The following is a 17,725-nucleotide window of genomic DNA, read 5'->3' as shown; positions in this document are numbered from 1 at the left end:
AGACTCAGCTCATGACTCACAATGAGTTACCCCTGAAACTAACCTTACAAAACAGGTATCCTTCAAGTCTCTTCAAAATAAAATTAAGTATTTCTTCCAAACATGACACATATCAAAACTCTGCGAAATTTAAACCATTAAAAAAATGTCATGTACAAAACTACTTTGTCAAGCGTCTTTCTCATGCTTACACATCCCTACATGTTGGAGCTGCGAAAATACTGTATATCCACTGAAATCCCCCATTGGCTGAAATATATCCCCTGGGTGCCCTTTTACTCAGGTTGAGAATGTAAGTAATGGCAGAAAGCTGTTCTCCGAGGAAGAAACATTTTCACATAGCGGACATAGCTGGCTAGCTAGCTAGCTAACTGCACATTGTCGTGGCAGGAAAGGGCTCATGAAAAAAATAATGAAATAACTCATAATTACCAATTGTGCTGAATGAACTGATGCAAATGAATGCGTTTAAGTTGTATAGTTGGAAGGGACAATATAATGCTACATTGCCACAATTCAGTACTAAATCGTCAGTCCGTGTGCTTTGAGCAGTTATCTTGGAACGTGTAGAACAACAAATCATTGAATTCACTTCGCAAGTTATGTAACATCAACATAGTCTACCATAAATGGTCAAAAATTCATTTAATACAACAATTGCCCACAAGTGTACATTTCCGATAGTGTCCTTTATTTGTATTTGACAGTGAAACATACAGAATAATGCAAAAAAAGAAAAAAAAGATGTGGTCATTTCTATTTCAAAGGAGTTGAAAGTACAGTATAGAGAACTACAACACAAAATGGGCAGCAAGTCTATTTTGGAGTTGAGAGGTTCTGGGTTGGAATCTCAAGTTTGTATGTTCCTCGAGCTTCCTCCCACATTCTAAAACTATAAATGTTCGTAGTTTCATTGAAAACTAAATTGTCCATGTGAATGTTGTATCATGCCTCTCGCTCACAAGCTACTGGGAGTCGAGCTCATTTAAGTACGATAGAAAAAGGATGGCCGTATAGGATCAAACACAAAACAAACTACTTACCTGAAGCATAATGTTTAGTGTTTATAACCACCATCCTTCCAATCTTTCTTCACACGCCTTTTTCCAATGCCCCTCCCTCTCACTGGATTCCCTTTGTGTTTCTGCCCCCCTTGAGTCGCTCCCATTTTCAGATGTGACGTGTGAACCTTCTCAATCACAGAGAAGCAGTCTTCCTGCAGGCTGGTCGCAGACTCCCCTCGTTCTGGAGAGCCAGAATTAATGTGATGCGCCTTCTGGGCCGCTTTGGGCCGGGGTGACGACGGCCTAGAGCGAGGCTTCCTGGGGCTCGTGCGGCTCGACGAGCATTGCGTCAACTTAACGTCTTCCTTGGGGATGAGATTCAGGTTCATGGACACGGGTCTTCCGGGTCTTGGGCTCAGGGGGATCATGAGATTTTCTCCTGGAGTGCCGAGAGTGAGGAAGACCTCTGGGAAAGGCTGGTTAAAATTCTTATGTCCCTTTTGTAGGTTATCAAAGAAAAACCACAAAATGGTGAGGAAATGAATTTCAAACCTCAATTTCATATCAAGACAAACTTACCATCTGTGGTGTGAAGCTCATCGACACCTTTATAGTCATCTGAAAAGAGAAGATAAATGATCACAAGACACTGAATGAGAAAAGAAGTCCAAACGTGGTAATTTCACTTTTTTTTCCCCCCACAAATTGATGCGCTTGGTATGTCCCCACATTGTGTTTTATTTGTGACACATTATCAAACGAATATTATTTTGGCTTACCTGAGCTGTGGAATCAAGTGTCCTCAGGTGTTCTGTCTCGCAGTTGAAAGATGCAGAATTTGGCAGGCTGCAGCCCGATGGTGCAGTCGTCGTCTGAGCTTGAGAAGCACACGAGTTGACCTCGTGTCTTTTGGACGGTGCACTTTCAGCTGCGCTGATTTGTGGTGCGCTAAACTGGCGTGGAGAGGTGAACGGCGCAAGGTCGATTAGGCACTTGTCTACCACGGATAAATAGGATAACCAAAATAATACATTCAAATATCATCAACAAAATAATAATAATAATTTACGGTGTCAACTGGTATAAAGGCACATACTGGAGTTGCAGCTTTCGCATGACTCCCGTTGTGTTTTCCCTCCGTGGTGGCGTTTATGCCGGGCCGGGAGGGCAGAGCGACCCTTTGGTCGTCCAGCCTGCATGCCTGACTGCAGGCCACCATGTGGAAGAACGCGTCCATGTCTGGACCTGCACGGAAGACTGCCATCTCAGAGCAAGACAACATACTTGGCGACCCCCATGTGGCGATTTATTTTGGTTACCAACAGGGGCTTTATTTGGGCAGCGTGTGGGCGTGGCGGGCGTGCTCTTGCTTTGGGGTAAAGTGCAACGCTGCTCGTCTATACGTCCTCTCTGAGCATGGGTCGTCATTTTTAGGAATTGTTGATGCTTAGCTAGAGATAGCTGGGGGACGGGGGGGGGAGTAGAACAATGACATGGTAACGAGTACATGGATGATCCAGCTCACTGCTATACCATCGTGCTACAATCACACACGAATAAAAATTTAAATGAATAGTACTTTAATCAATCAATTCTATTCCCACAAACAAATCATTTTGTCTTGCGTTAAAGTTCAGTGACCGTTGACAATGTGGTCCTTCGCCACTGGGTGGCGGTATAATACAGATATTCATCATACACAAAGAAGACGAACAAATAAGTGACTCAATAAACTGCAGTAAGTTTTGTTGTTTTTTTTGTGGAGGGTAAATTATATATCCCTTGAGATACACTGTGTTGTTTGTATGATAGTTGCTGCAAATTTTGTGTTCAAATGTCGTTGCTTAAGGTGTTGTATTACCTCTTTTAAACATGTCAAATTCTCAGCAGGTTTTTTTTTGTAGTTTGTATTCATTTTTTTTTCAAATTAAAAAAAAGAAGATAATAACATGCAAACATTATCTTCGTTGGGATCTCGGTCTTTCTCCCACTCTCTCAGGGAGGCTCACCTGCTGTCGAGCGTCATCTCTGTTACGGTTTAGGGAGCCGGACCTCCTTGGCGCTTTGTCAAATGGCTCTGAAGAGGGCAAATCTTTGCTTTGGGGGGCCGGGGCTCCCAAATTCTGGAGGATATGAGGCGCAGAGCATCTCTGGTCATCAAGCCTAGAACCCTGTTGTTGGAAAATGGGATTGATGCGGATACTGAAGACCGCTCTAAAACCACTGGGTTGAGTTTAGCCGAGATGTCCACCCACCTGGACCTTTGAAACCATGTAACACAAATAGCTCGAGTCTTTGTGGGTGGAGCCTCCATTTTGGATCCCGGGTAACGATGGAAGACACACTCGCTGGTCATCCAGACGTTTGCCTTGTGATTTGGCCAGCATGTTGAAGAACTTGTCAGAATCCGGACCTGCCCGTACACAAGGACAACTTTCAATAAATGACCTTGACTTTGTCGTCTCTCTGAGCCCAAAAGTAGGACTACAATTCAGGGGTTGAATCGCTGTCATGTTGAATTCACAGTAGACATCACTTCAGTTTGCATCAAGAGTAATTCCTTTCGTTTTGGTTTGAGTCAAATTTATTTGTATATAAGACACAGCTGGTAAGAAACAGAAAACGTAAATAAGCCTCGAACCTGCTGCGCTCTGAGCAAGCTTGCGTTTGGGGGAAGTCTGGGGGCTCACGGTGAGGACACATCGCTGCTCATCCATGCGCCCTCGCTGGGCGTGAGACATTAAGGTGAGAAGTTGCTTCTGCTCAGATGGACTCAGCGCCTGCATGGTAGAGAGTGCTACACCGTTTAATTTTACCTGCTGAGTTTGAGTAAGGCCAGTTACTACTTTAAAAATACAAAAACAGCGATACCTTCACTTCTACTCAAGTACAGAATATAAGTACCGTATTTTCCGCACTGTGAGGCGCACCTAAAAGCATTCCATTTTCTCAAAAGCCAATTCATAATCCGATGCGCCTTACTCAATATTCAGATTTCCTGGACGTAGTATATAAACTGTTCTGTAAAGCACTTTGTTAAAGCTGCATCGGTTGCGAAAGCATTATATAAATAAAGCTGTATTGAATTGTATTCTATTTAGCTCCCTCTAGTGGATGCACAATGCAACTGCAGCAAACTATTGTAGCTTCTGTTCCAAGTGCCTTATAATGCCGTGCAGCCTGTATATGAAAACGATTTCAAAATACGCCATTCATTGAAGGTGATCCTCATAGTGCGGAAAATAAGATACTATTGCCACCTTTAATGATGTGTTTACAGTATGCCGTTAAATGCATAGTATCACTTCTATTCACTGGTTTACCTTTTTGGGGGACGTCTTAGATTGGCTCTTGGGATGTTCTACGTTCGAACCGGGGCTGAAGGATGCCGAGCGTGCAATGCCAGAAACGTCGTTGTCTTTTCGTGCTGGCTCCATTGGCGGAATTAGAGTTAGGGAGCACCTTTGGTCTTCCATTCTGCTTCCCTGAACATGGATCATACTATTACTTCATCTTTAATATTAAAGAGCTAATAGTTAACATAGAAATTCTGTTTTCTAAATATTGGTTTTGATGCAAGATGTTGATCAACATGTGATATAATAACCTGAACTTTGGAGACAATGTCGCATAAGTAGCTTGAATCTGCGCCGGATGATGATGATGATGATGGCGGCTTCTTTTTGTCTAAACCGGGTAATGAAGGAAGGGATACTCGTTGGTCGTCCAGCCGTTGACTCTGAGTGTTGGCCAACAAGTTGAAGAATGCATCAGAATCTGTGGAAGAAAATAAAAGTATACCTGTATATATATTTAAAATTATACATATACTGTATATGTACAGTATATTATATATATATATAGATAGATAGATAGATATAATTCGCACAATTTTATGACACAATCATGACAATATTTTTTTATGTAAAGAATATTAAAAAAATATCCGTATATATAACCGGATAGTCATCAAATTAAAATAATGAATAATGAAGTCCCTCAAGTCTAATTTTATATACACAATATGTATACAAAAATACATAAATCCTTCTGATTCAAATTCGCTGTTGACCAGTGTAATTGTAGCCATTCACCTTGATTGGACAAATCAGTTTGAGGTTCCCTGTCAGAGAGTTTTGGAGTACAGGGCGCACTGCGGCTGGGATCCAGGGAGCAGCACTGGTCCTCCATGCGTCCACTCTGACCGTGGAGGAGAAGATTCATCAACTTCTGCTGTTCCTCGGGCGACACCGCCTGTCAATTGCCAAAACGACGCAATTACTACATGACAAAAAGTCTCGCTCGAATATACCAGGCAGCCCCACAACCTCGATGGAACCGACGTCCCCTCGCTTGATGGGAATCGGCAACTGGTTACCCGGCAACAAGTCGAGCTTCCTATTCATCTCCGGAGTGCTTTGTGTGACTGAAACCTGAGGCGCCGAGCCGTGATGTTGAAAACCTCTCGTCTCCTGAGAAGAAGGGAGGGTTTCATCTCGAGAGGAATGTTGACTTCACACCAAAACTCAAATTTTGAAGTACCTGGTACTTCGCTGCTGCTATTAACACCTGCTGCTCAGCAAAAGTTCGTCGTTGCGTGTAAGCGGAGCTGTGGATTGACCCGTGCTTTTCTTCCATTTGCGCTTGCTGCAATGAACTTGTGATGTCCAGAATCTACTCTGGTCTTCCTGTGGAATCTTAAAAGAAAATAAATAAATAAATCACATAGTACCTGCTTCCACACAATACATTAAAACGTACTATAAAAAGGCTATTGTAAATGTTGACCTTTTTTGTTGTTTTTGCTTTGTAACCTCTTAGCTCATGCAAACATATCTAATAAAAACTGTTTTTAAAATTTTTATGTGATTTATTCTTTTTTTTTTAATGAATGCTATTGGATAGTGCAGGTTTTCCGAATTCCATGTTTTCGTCCATATTTGTAAGAATGAAAGTTTTTCCTCACCGTCACAGCATGGCGCTCCTCTTCTGCACAGATAACCACATCGAACGTTAAGTCAGTGATGAAACGAAATCTGTGTTGACTCGTTGGATACGTCGCGACCGGGGTGGTGGGGGTCTGATTGTGCACCCGACGCGGCGCGGACGGAAGGCTTTTTAAATGGAGTGAAGTGGTGAGCATTAACACAACACCATTAGGAGCAAAGGCCCGTGTCCTGTTCTTAATATTGCCATCTGTAATCCTAGATAAAAACATAATCCCCAGGATGGAGCGGAGATGATAACCCCCCCGCCCCTCCCACTCACGTCCCCTCCCTAAAGTGTGATTCCTCTCCCTCACTCGCAATTACAGCGTCTCTACATGGTCATCCAAAGTGACAAGCTAATGACAATCAGAGCAGCTGTAAAGTGAATATTGCTTCTTTTATTACTTCTTCAAAGAAACACCACATTCCAGCAGTATCAAAGACAGCAGTTGCCATAAAGTGGGTAAAGGGGGTTGGGGGTAGGGGCATTTAATTTAAGGTACCTTCAAAAGGGTCATACAGTGATGTCATTCACGGCTTGATGAGGATAATAGTCATTAAAATACTTTTATATTAACACAGAACGAATTGCAGAGCAAACTATATGAACAATCCTTGAACTCTGAAAAAAAAAAAAAAAGATCTTCATATTTCACTTGAATTATTGCCGTGTTGAGATGTACGTATAACCTGGAGCCGATCAAAAGAAAGGCTCTTCCTTCATTGTGCCCGTCCACTGTTGGGATCCGCGTTGTCCTCGCAAGATGGATTAGGAACCTGGTCGAGAATCTTGAGGTCGTTGAGGAAGCCCGTTGGGGTGAGAATGTGAGAAGAGCCTGTCAAACACCAAATGAAAAAAAAAAAAGTCATTTACAATGCTAAGCTAATGCTCGTTAGAATGAGCAAATGACTGCACAACCTACAAAGTCAACTCAAACCAGTTTTGGGACAGGTTGCCATCATAAAAGTTTATTAACAGTATAGTAGCCCATATTTGCTGATAATTTTCATTATTTTGTACATTTTTTTTGGGCAAGGGAGCAACTCCCATTTTTTTGTGGAAAACACTTTCTGGAGTTTTTACCTGCTTTTTTAAGATATATTTTTTAATGAAAATAAAATCATCCCCTCCCCACCCCTTCAGTGGATGTAAGTGAGTAGATTTTGGTTGAAATTGACTAGAAGACTCACATGATACTAAAAGGAGATTATTTTAGAATTTGCATTCATATTAATTGTAAATGTGTTCCTTATACAGTTTAAAAAAAAACAGTTGTGGCGGAGTCTCAAGAGACATAAGATGACTGCCATGGCCACCCGTGCCCATCATATACTGGTGCTATGCTAGCATGACTGAGCATACTGAAAACGGTCCCGATACTACATACCAATACCACTTCACCAGTTTAACGTGGAGGAAAAAATTCTGCAGCACAGCATTACATATTCTGGTCTGGGATGTACGTCGTTAATTCAGATAGTTGAATTGTCACTTCACTTCTGCGATGCGTGACGATGGGTTTTGTTTGACTTTTCAGTCCATTTTGTTTTTCCTCTAACGAACGGGAAATTTGACTTTGGATGGTCAGCTGTAAATAAAACAAATGCTTACCAATCAGCACTTCCCATTTTCCGGCATAGGCTCGGGTGACTTCATAGGCCGAGCGCATCTCTGAGTGGGTCAGCCCGCCGATGACAAAAATAATGAGTCTGGGTCCGGTGTGATACTCTGTCGGAGGTCTGTTGTTGTGCCACTGGCCCAAACGAGCGCTGAAGATATGAAGGGGACAAATCATGTTGGAAGTGTTCCATAAATCAGAAACAATAACACACACGTCAAAGGCCGGAGTCGTTTTAATGACGACTCCGATTTATTTACAGCACGTTGCGGAACACGAAGGACACAAGCTTTGTTTATGACACAAATTATGAGCTGAGCCCGTCTGATTTGCAAAAACACCACAGAGATGGGAATTCCCCGCAAGATTAGAGCATTTGAAGCAAAACTGTCTTATTTTCACCTTTTAAACCTTCTACTCACTCAACCTCCCCCCACCCCCCAAAAGAGCTCCACTAGGACTTAGTTACTGGGATAAAAGCTTTTATCTGACAAAAATAATCTGTCTGTGACCCCTCCTTTACTTTCTTTAAACACAGACGAAAGCTTTTTTTGATTTAGTTTGGTTTTCTATGAATGTTCTAAAAATTGACAAATGGAAATTATAAAAGCAGCGCAGCGGTTAAGTGGTTAGCTTGTCTCGCTCGCAATTTGAATCTCAACGACGGGACCTACCTGACAGCCGTGTGAGTGGTACTGATGGGGGCGGGGTCTGATATGAAGGGCCAGTGACGCTTGTCCAGCTTGTCTTCGATGGCGTTCTGGAGAGAAATGGACTCCATTGAGACGTCGCGCTTTGTGGATTATTGACAAAAATCGCAACATTTGTGCTAAAACCTCTCACACCTCCATGATGTCCTTGAGAATGGGCGTCCATCTGGAGAGCTGGTACGTGCTGTCCGCACGCTGTTTGCGATCAGGAAGCGTTGTCCCGGCATTGGCTCCCTAAAACACATTCGGAAACAAATCGCTCTTTTTTAGTTTAGGCGGCGTGAACGTTGACATCTAGAGAAGAAACTTGTTCGATAGGTCATTTCGCTCTCAAATCAGGCCCTCCTATATTTTCTCTCCTCCACATTTCAAATGTTGATTGTGAATGCTTGTTTGTCAATCTGTGCTCTGTGAAGGACTGGCGACCAATCCGAAGTGTACCCTGTTTCTAGCCCAAAGTCAGCTGAGAAGGCTCCAGCTCTGCTACAGACCCAAATAAGGGACGGACAGGCATGAAAGAAGAATAGATGAGATTGGATTCGCCCTGTAAGTTTCCACTCTCAAGATTTAAAAAAAAAATACCCCAGCAATGATGTTACAGCCCAGGTTTTGGATGTTGGTGATGATGTTTCTGTCGGCCGCCACGTTGGCGTGCTGAATGAGTTTGTCAAGGTTCTCCTCGCCAATGCCTGCAAGCAATCACAAAATCAGCCAAACTGTGATTTTTTTTTAAATTCACGCAAGGAATTGGTAAAGGGGAGGAAAACTGCACCTTTTTTCTTGTGGAATATGAAGAGCAGGATGATGCGGATCTTGTTGTATGCTGAAATTTCATTATCAAGTAGCACAGGCACGATGCTCTTCATGGCGTCTTTCAGAGGCTCCCCCTCGGCATTTGCGCCCATCACCAAGTCCTGTGACGAGAGAAAGGGAAAGTGACATGACCTTTTCGACAAGATGTGCTCAAAAGTCTTCGGTGGCTACAACATATCACACGAGGTCATCGCATGGCTTTTCCATGATGCAAAAACGAGCAGCCACGTGCTGTCTCTCTCATCGGACATTAACAAAACAAATAACGTTTCACCTTTCTCTGTGTGACTTGTGTGTACTTGTGGCTGACAACGAGGCACTCTTAACACCCATTTACGGAAAATCTGATTAAATTCAAAGTCAAGTCATGTGATTCAGTGTCTCATTTTCAAGAGGGTCCAGGGGGATAATTATGGACTCGTCCTTGGCCCCTCAGAGTTTTGTGGAAATTGGTAGTCTTTCACGCATACCATTCACAGTCCACCCAGCAGTGAAAACCTCAACTCCCTGGGAGTGGTAATGGATATACTTGCTCGGCTAAACAATACAGAATACTTTTAAGAATGGTGCCTGAAGCGTTTGCCATTCGGATCTGCCCGCCCTTTTCAAAAGCCAAAACAATCTTGTGGGATTGAAAAGGTGGTGGCATCCAAACAAGCTCATAACACATCGATGCATCAATCAGAAAACGTAGCTCGCAAAAATGACACGATTCGGTTATTTCCTATGCAGACATAAAACCAGGTGTCGGGTCCGAGCAACGCTGATAGCCCATCCATGATAAATCCAGGACACAGATATGTGCTTGGAAGGATTTTTACATCACCAAGTCATTAAATGTTATTAAGCATCCTAACACTTAGTCATGACATTAGAGCTTGCGGGTGCTGACGTCTGACCTCAAGCTCCTTTTACAATATTATGACAGCTATTTTCCATTAAACACCACAAACCGTGCAGTGGCATTTGAACATACACCCCGGCGGCGCTATAAATAAATGGAGGTCACCCGGTGTGCCGAGCGGAATGGCAAATCCCCCCCCCCCTGCCGGACGTTGCGCGTAACGGACTTACCCTAACGCATCCTTGCTGAGCCATTCTGCTCGTGTAAATATCAAGACTTTGTTTTCACAACACATAAATGGGCAGACAAGTCCAGAGAAGTTTCGGGTGGGAATGAATATAAGGCTTCGTTCATGTGTCAAAGGGGATAAAGAGTCCATTATCCTACTACTATTTATAAAGTCAAGTACAGATGTGCAAATGTACTCTGTGAGCGGATGTAGCAAAAGCTGACCGGAGCAAATTGACCATATGGTTAAAATAATAAAAATAAAATTAAAACTATTGGCTGCAACTCATGATAATTTTAATGATCAATTCATCTGTTAATTATTCTTCTGATTAATTGACAAAAGTGATTTCTTTTTATTCTTTGTTTTTTTTTTTATATCCATTTTTTTAAAAAACAGGATATTATTTCAAACTGACAGCGCAGAACGTGGGCCAACATAAATAGAATATGATTAAGTTGTTGGGTTGGTCTAATAACATGTACAAAAATAGGCCCAAATTTTGATTACCGTTTTCCACATTGAAATAAGAGACTATTTACTGTGAGAGTGAAATTCTATGGATTTGAACATTTTTAAATGAAACATGGGACTCTAAAAAATGGATCAATTATCAAACTAGCTGTCGATTTAAGAATCAATTAATTGTGGCACCTCTCACGCTGTTTGCAACCAGACTGCGTCAAAACGCGCCAACACTGACCTGCTCCACTTCGCAGAGCTTATTAAGGGATGTCTTGAACTTCTTCATACAAGCTTCAGCCAAGTGCAAGTGAGTGGAGTACTGTCAAAAAAACAAACAAACAAAAAGAAAAACAGGACCGTCAATAACAATGCTGCAGTAACAAACAAATGAGGACATTCTCACCCTCACGTCCCCCAAAAAAACAAAACAATTGTAAGGTTCGGAGAACAATCACATGAAGTGGGAAGTGGGGAGGGCCAATATCTGTGACGTTATGTTATTATGATACATTAAATAATTTTGTTGCATGCATTACTTATATTGCGGGGCAATATTTTAGTGAGTTTAATAATTTAACAGTTGTGCAGCTTCTAGCGACAATAAAATGTATATTTACTTAATGATTGTTTAAAAAAATAAAATAAAAAAAACCAAAGTCACTCACCATACTCAACTCCTTCTGATACTGTGGCATCTTCTTTAACATCTGAGACAGATCTTTGATGTTGGCCTAGCATGTAAAAAACAAAGGCACAATCAAAACATATTTGTCTGAAATGACACCAAAGTGGCAAAGACAGTCACACTCACGTTGTCGGTGGACATCCTCTTGCTTTCACAAAAGGTGGTCAGCAGTTCCGTCACTTTCCTACAGCGGCAAAATAAGAATATTTTAGGAAGTCATTTTTCCGGGACCGTGTGCGTATCTCAAATCCTGCCATCCTCACGTTGAGACATCGGCGATGTGCAGATGTCGGAGTTGAACCCAGAGCTCATCGTCTTCATCCAGCAATACTTCTCTCTCTTTGGAATTCCCAATGCCAGTTGTCTGATAACTAAACAAGAACAACGTACACATAAGACAATATGCAGGAATAACGAAACAAAACAAAAATTCCCCAGTGAACGTGTACTCACGTGTATATGTCCTTTTGGATATCCAGCAAATCATAGGCCATAGCCTGGAAGGTCAGCTCGTGCAGGAGAGGTGAGATGGGATCGAACCCACGGTCGACGATGATGAGTTGCGAGCGCCCCTTGTTTACCCCCTGCAATCAATACAGAAATGTTATATATTAACCAAACATGAGTGTGAATATTTATTTTTATTCCACCACGGAATCCATATTTGTTACACTTCCATGTGTGCGGGGGTTAAATTGTCACAATGATGCAGTATTTTGGAATACAGAAACTCTTCGGTTTAGGACATTTGAATTTTGGGAGGTTATAAACGGTAATAAATGCAAGGCGTTGTAAGGACACCTTATAGTTGTGTTATCTGTCTACCTGTGTTGCTATACCATTTGTGTTCGAATGTACGTTGTTTTAGGGGTTACAACACCACAAATACGATGCTATTGGTGAGCTCGTCGATGGAGATGTTTGCATTGTTAGCATTACACACAAATTTTCGCCATCGTAAGAGGAACACCTGTATTCTTTTCCTCTCATGCAACATAGAGAACATTCGCAAGGCAGCACCAAACAAATAACACAGGGAAATAATACATGCCTGATAAGACTGATCTCAGAGCAAGGAAAGGTGAGCTAAGAAAAAGAAGAAAAAAGGGCAAAGCAGCAGAGTGAAGAGGGAAAAAAAACACCCACAACCTGTATAGGTGAAAAGCTGCACAATCCCAATGGATGTTTTTATACTCTTGTATGGAAAAAGATGATGCGTTGAATAAAAGGAGACTAATAATTCACTTTTATATAACATGTCAAAGAGGAGGAATAGTAGTAATGCACTAGAACCTCTCCCATGCTTGGGTTGTCCGCTTTGTGGGCATTTAGGTGCTGGTAGACCTCTTCGGCCAATTTGGCGTTCCTGTCCGAGCCGCTGCGGGGACATGAGTAGAAATGAATTAGCAGAAAAAAAATGTTCGGCTCATGTGGGAAGTTACAAGGCAAAGGAGCATACTTGCGGAATCGGATAGCTGGGTACTCTTTGAGCGTGTCGCATAAAGTGGCAATTTGCTCGGCGAGACTCTCTATCATTTTGTTTCTAGTGTCCTGATTGGACTTGGGGCTGTAGAAAGAGTGGAAGGAGGTTGGGTGGTCCAGGGAGAACACCTAAGGCGAAGGCAGGGGGGGGGGGGGGGGGGGATTAAAAAAAAGGACACTTCAATAGGAACAGTCGCACAGTCACACAGAGACTGGATCAAAGACTGCTGTGATATAAGGTGACACGAAGATGAATAACAACCCACTCATTGAAATAATATTTTCAATAGGCAAAGTAAAAATAACATTATGCATTATTATTTATTTATAATAAAGTTAAGTTGTTGTCGTAGGCTTTTTGTTTGGGGGCGAAGAAAAATCCTACCTGAGACTCATACGGTAGGAAAGCAACGTTAATCTCTTTCAACGTCTTGGCGACCTTGGAGACTCTTGATCTTGCAATTTCATTGAAAAGATTATCAGGGCAAGCTGGGGGCGTAGAAATAAATCAAAACAATCAAATGACTTGAGTGAGCATTTTCGTTGTTTTACAGCAGACCAACGCAATGTCTTACTGTCTGTGAAAAAGATGTGGGCCGCTTTGTAAGTAAAGGCGCTGTCCTTGAAGTCGTTGATGAGAGCCCGGACTGACTGCAAGTTAAAGTGATTGTTACTGTTTCATGAAATCAGCAGTACAACAACTTACATTACGGTACCTGTCCAGCTACAAAGACTATTAAGGAATGAGCGCTGATTTATTATTGGGAAAATTTACAACAAGATACAGAAATTGACCGTATTCTTCTCCTATCTTATCCTAGTATTTTAAATTTAGTGCATAACCGGACCTTTTCCACCGGTGAGATCAAATATATGGCCTCCAGACAAGAGATGGGCTCCCTGCTTTTATTGAGGTCCTCCACAACTGAAAGCACAAGACACCTCAACAGTCGGACATAAAAAGATCAACACTAAGAAACCATCAGTATGAAATCAATTTGAGCAAGCATTAATTAATCCCGAGGGCAGGAATTATGACAAGGATGGTCGTATAAATGCTTCTTGCATCGCACTCAGCAGGACACATAAACAGCATTGCAAATGGTACACTTACTCGTGACCCCTTCAGCTAGGATGTCCGACATCTTGCAACAAGACGACAGAATCCTCATGCTCATGTGGTCCACAATAAGAACCTGAAGCCATTACAAAAAAAGAACAATTGTATGATGATGATGATAATAACAGTAAATGCAAATCAGACTGAGAGGGTTGTTATGTTTCGACAATATTTACCTTCCACTCGCCATCTTTCCGTACACTCTTGATGACACCATTTAGGATTTCTGTTGAGACAAGTACAGATATAACACAAATGCAGAACATCAGATGTGACCAACTTCCTGGTGCTTTACCAAGTCATTCTAGACGAGGGTTCAACAGAAGAGTAGTTGCAAATGCTTTATCATAATAGTCAACTGCAGAGGTGACTTAAAGTTAGGGTGTAAATAGTAAGAACAGTAACAAAAAAAAACTACCCCAACAGATTGTACAAGACTTTATTGTCTCATCATGCAAATTAATGTGGTGCAACCTGCTCTTCAAAACCCAGCGGCTTTAACACCCAGTATACACCTAAAGATTATGAATAATTACAGTTATTATTTTGAATGCGGATTTTAATCTTGTATGGACCATTTGTGTTTCTTCAAAATTTTCAATATTTTGTATTTTTAATAGACTGGGTTAGTTGATACCCTCAAGTGCACATATCATATTTGGTATTTAAAAAACGTTCATCTTCATATCAATCACAATACGTTGTTGTTTTAAACATCAATGATTAATGAAACGCTGTTTTTTATGAGCGGAATAAAATCAACCATTAAAAGCTACTAGTGAATTGTTTTAACGTATGAAAATCGTGATATTTGTTCAAAGTTAGTTTACTTCGACTATTAAGAACTTGACGAACTTCCGCATTACGTAAGGTAGCCGATATTAGCCTTCACCTGCCATTCATCTGGACGTACTTACAGACTTAAAATGAAGTTGCCATTAAGATATTTAACAAAATCAATATTTTCGGTCACTGCTAATTACGTCGCTCGGTTGACATTTTCCTAATTCGGCCTTTTTATTGAGATTTCAGCCCAGAAACACCTTTCGAGGAACAAACTTCGTTCTCCAGCGTCACGTTCACATGACCGATTCATCACGGCGTCTAACGCTTAACTTTGTCAATGAATACAAATTCCAGTAGTAAAGAAAGCATTAAAATAGTTCGTTAACGGAATGTGTGCCACTTACTTTCTCCTACGATTGTTTTTAGCCCAATCGGTGCCATCTTGACAGCCACAGGGTAATTTCTGTCACAGTTGGTCACTTCCTTGTTATTAAATTCTTCCTACCTGATCGTCATAAACATTTCCTAGGAAACAGTGACCCCTACAGCCTACTGACGGCATAACACGACTGAAGTTTTATCACCTTTGCTAATGTTTACTTAATGGCCAAGGTAGTAATAATTTAAGATGTTTCATTGTAGTTATTTTTTATTCTGTTGTAATGTTATTAATGTATGTTATCTAATGTAGTTTCAAACCCAAAAGCTCATGTATGACATTAATTGACAAAAACGAAAACTAAGGACATTTGCTCCAATTATAGTGACTTTACGTTCGTTTAATTTTTTTTTAACATTTTCGTTTTTATTTTATTTCTTTAACTAAAATGTTTTTTCAATTGATTTTTTTGTGTCATTAAACATAAGAACCTTGTAATTGACTGGATAAATGTGGATTTATGAGGCTTTGTTTCAGTACAGGAGAAAGGGGTGCATTCTTACAACGTTGCTTTTTTTTCTTCCTTTTTTGGAAATACAGATATGTCCTTTATTCTTCCACTGGTTTTCTCCAATCCAATCCAAAATCACGAGAATCTGCTTCCAAATCATAGCTGACACCGGAAGAACATTACCAAGTCACTTTTGTCGCATAAAGTATGATATGATGCAATGTATGGATACAATAACAACACCAAACATAAGTCCAACAGCATATATAATCATTCAATCACAAAAAATATATATATAATAATAATAATAATAATTACACTCCAAGTACGTGCTGTCAAAGTTCAGTGGGAAAAGTATAATATTCAAATTTCCCTGCTCCATTCAACGTTGCCTTATATGATACATGGCCACCAATTATGGTTTAAATATATATCAAGAAAATATTTTTAGTTGTCTGACTCCATCGAGATTTGCTTCAGTCGCCGCTGCTCTTTTCGTGCGCGCATTCTCTCCTTGAAGTCTTCCAACTCTTTCCTCTGCAAGTTAACATGACAAAATAAATATTAGTTGAGTCGAGTAAGAACCTCTGTGGGTGTTCTAAACCCAAAGAGCATCAAAAATAATTTAAAAAATGGGAATAAACTTTCATTCTTAATTGTTGCTATAAGAGGGTGCACATTTCAAAATGATGGTTGTCCTGGCTACCATCCTACTACTTAAAAACATTCACACATCATATTCTACCTTTATTTAATTTTTGCATTCAACAGATTCAGATCACTCCAACTTTAGTTTTCCCGCAATTCCCACTTTAAAACTCCCCATTCATGTCCGAGTGAATGGGATAGAGATGGGGCTCATGCCCTTGCTTTCAAAATCATATAAAGGTGTTGGTAAATGACAAAACATACATTCATACAGTTTAAGATGTAACAGACACTTACATGAAGTTCCTCGTCGGCGGGGAAGATCTCCCTCTGAGTTCCATAAAATATTTCAGAGTAGAAAAGAGTAGTGCAATTAGTTTTACAACACGGGAAACTGCATTGTGTATTAACTTACTGTTTATACTATCGGGATACAAACCTTCCTCTTTACGATGTATTCCTCAAAATATTCTGCTTGATTCGATATCCAGAACATGGAAACGGGGAAGGACAAATACAACATCATCTGTTCCACGACAGCAACCATAAAGACAAGCATGTCAGTATACTTGCCAAAGACGAGAACCGAAACACTGAAATCTTCGCCGTTTTAAATCGTTACACAGTTACGTGTTTAACATCCCCCACGCACAAAAAAAACAGGTTGACTTACTTTGAACATTTCTATTTTTACGCCCATTTTGAAGTGAAATTTCACCACAAGACTGCTAAAGCGTTATCTGATTTCGAGCTGCAGCCAAAGGCCTTCACGCTGTTTACCACTGGAGTCAAGCGAGACTCGATACCAAAGTCAAGCTAGCCGCCGCTACGGTTGTTCATACTGTGTATTACGGTAAAACGCGTCCACGAGCTACGTTTAATGTGTAGCATATTTATTGTCACTGTTAAAAATGGGAACAATACCTGCAGGCCAACCGCACTCCCGAGACAGCGTGGAGTCTGGTAACCAGACAAGAGAAAGATTACAATAACTTTAAATCCAACGCACTGGTGTCTATGTCAAAATAGCTTTTATTTTGAAGGTGGCCAGCGCAGCGCGTTGATGACGTCTTACCGTAATGTACATTATTTAAACTCGTTGTCTTTTTCCGGATATTCTGAAGGACCAATCACGAGACGTGTGATGCGGCTACGTACAAGTTATGGGACCGTAAAAAAATAAAACACGGTTTTTACTTTACATTTCTTCGTTCTTACATTCTAATTCACGGCTAATATTTTGTGGTGTTTTTTATGTGTATTCAGAAATGGATTATTTCTTTTTCTACCTCTAACATAAAGCGTTTACCAATAAAACATGTAGATACATTTATGTCCACTAAAGGACGCTACAAACCAGATGTTTGAGGTAAACCCTGTTTATTGTGAATGGTTTTTAAAAACGAAACAAAAAAATTATATATTTTGTACAGGTATATGGA

The 17,725-nt window shown here is 40.8% G+C and overlaps 3 protein-coding genes across 3 annotated transcripts; all 3 read right to left on the bottom strand.

The window, feature by feature from the left end:
• Positions 1–35: 35 nt before the first annotated feature.
• Positions 36–6,242, bottom strand: LOC127589308 (uncharacterized). The gene is made up of 14 exons (XM_052048412.1): positions 5,971–6,242; positions 5,547–5,701; positions 5,333–5,476; positions 5,099–5,258; positions 4,612–4,781; positions 4,328–4,489; positions 3,646–3,784; positions 3,260–3,417; positions 3,014–3,175; positions 2,324–2,465; positions 2,101–2,249; positions 1,784–1,957; positions 1,584–1,622; positions 36–1,501 (listed from the first exon to the last, which is right to left on the bottom strand). Exons 2-14 carry the CDS (start codon positions 5,640–5,642, stop codon positions 1,058–1,060), a joined length of 2,139 nt encoding a protein of 712 aa, XP_051904372.1. The 5' UTR covers positions 5,643–5,701; positions 5,971–6,242; the 3' UTR covers positions 36–1,057.
• A 128-nt stretch (positions 6,243–6,370) lies between these two features.
• stxbp2 (syntaxin binding protein 2) lies at positions 6,371–15,390 on the bottom strand. The gene is made up of 19 exons (XM_052048420.1): positions 15,150–15,390; positions 14,136–14,185; positions 13,954–14,035; positions 13,688–13,764; positions 13,415–13,490; positions 13,225–13,328; positions 12,817–12,968; positions 12,651–12,735; positions 11,811–11,941; positions 11,621–11,728; positions 11,484–11,541; positions 11,338–11,403; positions 10,911–10,991; positions 9,094–9,235; positions 8,904–9,010; positions 8,457–8,555; positions 8,286–8,371; positions 7,605–7,762; positions 6,371–6,828 (listed from the first exon to the last, which is right to left on the bottom strand). The coding sequence occupies exons 1-19, from the start codon at positions 15,184–15,186 to the stop codon at positions 6,713–6,715; spliced, it is 1,815 nt and encodes a 604-aa protein (XP_051904380.1). The 5' UTR covers positions 15,187–15,390; the 3' UTR covers positions 6,371–6,712.
• Positions 15,391–15,884: 494 nt separating this feature from the next.
• Positions 15,885–17,129, bottom strand: LOC127589328 (protein PET100 homolog, mitochondrial). The gene is made up of 4 exons (XM_052048443.1): positions 16,957–17,129; positions 16,723–16,809; positions 16,581–16,613; positions 15,885–16,172 (listed from the first exon to the last, which is right to left on the bottom strand). The coding sequence occupies exons 1-4, from the start codon at positions 16,981–16,983 to the stop codon at positions 16,083–16,085; spliced, it is 237 nt and encodes a 78-aa protein (XP_051904403.1). The 5' UTR covers positions 16,984–17,129; the 3' UTR covers positions 15,885–16,082.
• Positions 17,130–17,725: the final 596 nt, after the last annotated feature.

The sequence above is a fragment of the Hippocampus zosterae genome, chromosome 17, assembly GCF_025434085.1.
Source record: "Hippocampus zosterae strain Florida chromosome 17, ASM2543408v3, whole genome shotgun sequence".
Classification (NCBI taxonomy): domain Eukaryota; kingdom Metazoa; phylum Chordata; class Actinopteri; order Syngnathiformes; family Syngnathidae; genus Hippocampus; species Hippocampus zosterae.
Note: the sequence above shows the minus strand (reverse complement) of the source record. Positions and strands in the feature narration are given on the sequence as shown.

Excerpts from the sequence above, each read along its gene's own strand:
- LOC127589308 (XM_052048412.1), bottom strand. The coding sequence starts at position 5,642 with ATGGAAGAAAAGCACGGGTCAATCCACAGCTCCGCTTACACGCAACGA. Across the intron at positions 5,259-5,332 it reads GGGACGTCGGTTCCATCGAG|GCGGTGTCGCCCGAGGAACA; the intron begins GTTGTGGGGCTG and ends GGCAATTGACAG. Across the intron at positions 1,502-1,583 it reads TGAGCTTCACACCACAGATG|GGACATAAGAATTTTAACCA; the intron begins GTAAGTTTGTCT and ends AACCTACAAAAG.
- stxbp2 (XM_052048420.1), bottom strand. The coding sequence starts at position 15,186 with ATGGCACCGATTGGGCTAAAAACAATCGTAGGAGAAA. Across the intron at positions 14,036-14,135 it reads GGAAAGATGGCGAGTGGAAG|GTTCTTATTGTGGACCACAT; the intron begins GTAAATATTGTC and ends TAATGGCTTCAG. Across the intron at positions 11,729-11,810 it reads ATCCAAAAGGACATATACAC|TTATCAGACAACTGGCATTG; the intron begins GTGAGTACACGT and ends GTTCTTGTTTAG.
- LOC127589328 (XM_052048443.1), bottom strand. The coding sequence starts at position 16,983 with ATGGGCGTAAAAATAGAAATGTTCAAA. Across the intron at positions 16,810-16,956 it reads TAAAAATAGAAATGTTCAAA|ATGATGTTGTATTTGTCCTT; the intron begins GTAAGTCAACCT and ends GTCGTGGAACAG. Across the intron at positions 16,173-16,580 it reads CCGCCGACGAGGAACTTCAT|AGGAAAGAGTTGGAAGACTT; the intron begins GTAAGTGTCTGT and ends GTTAACTTGCAG.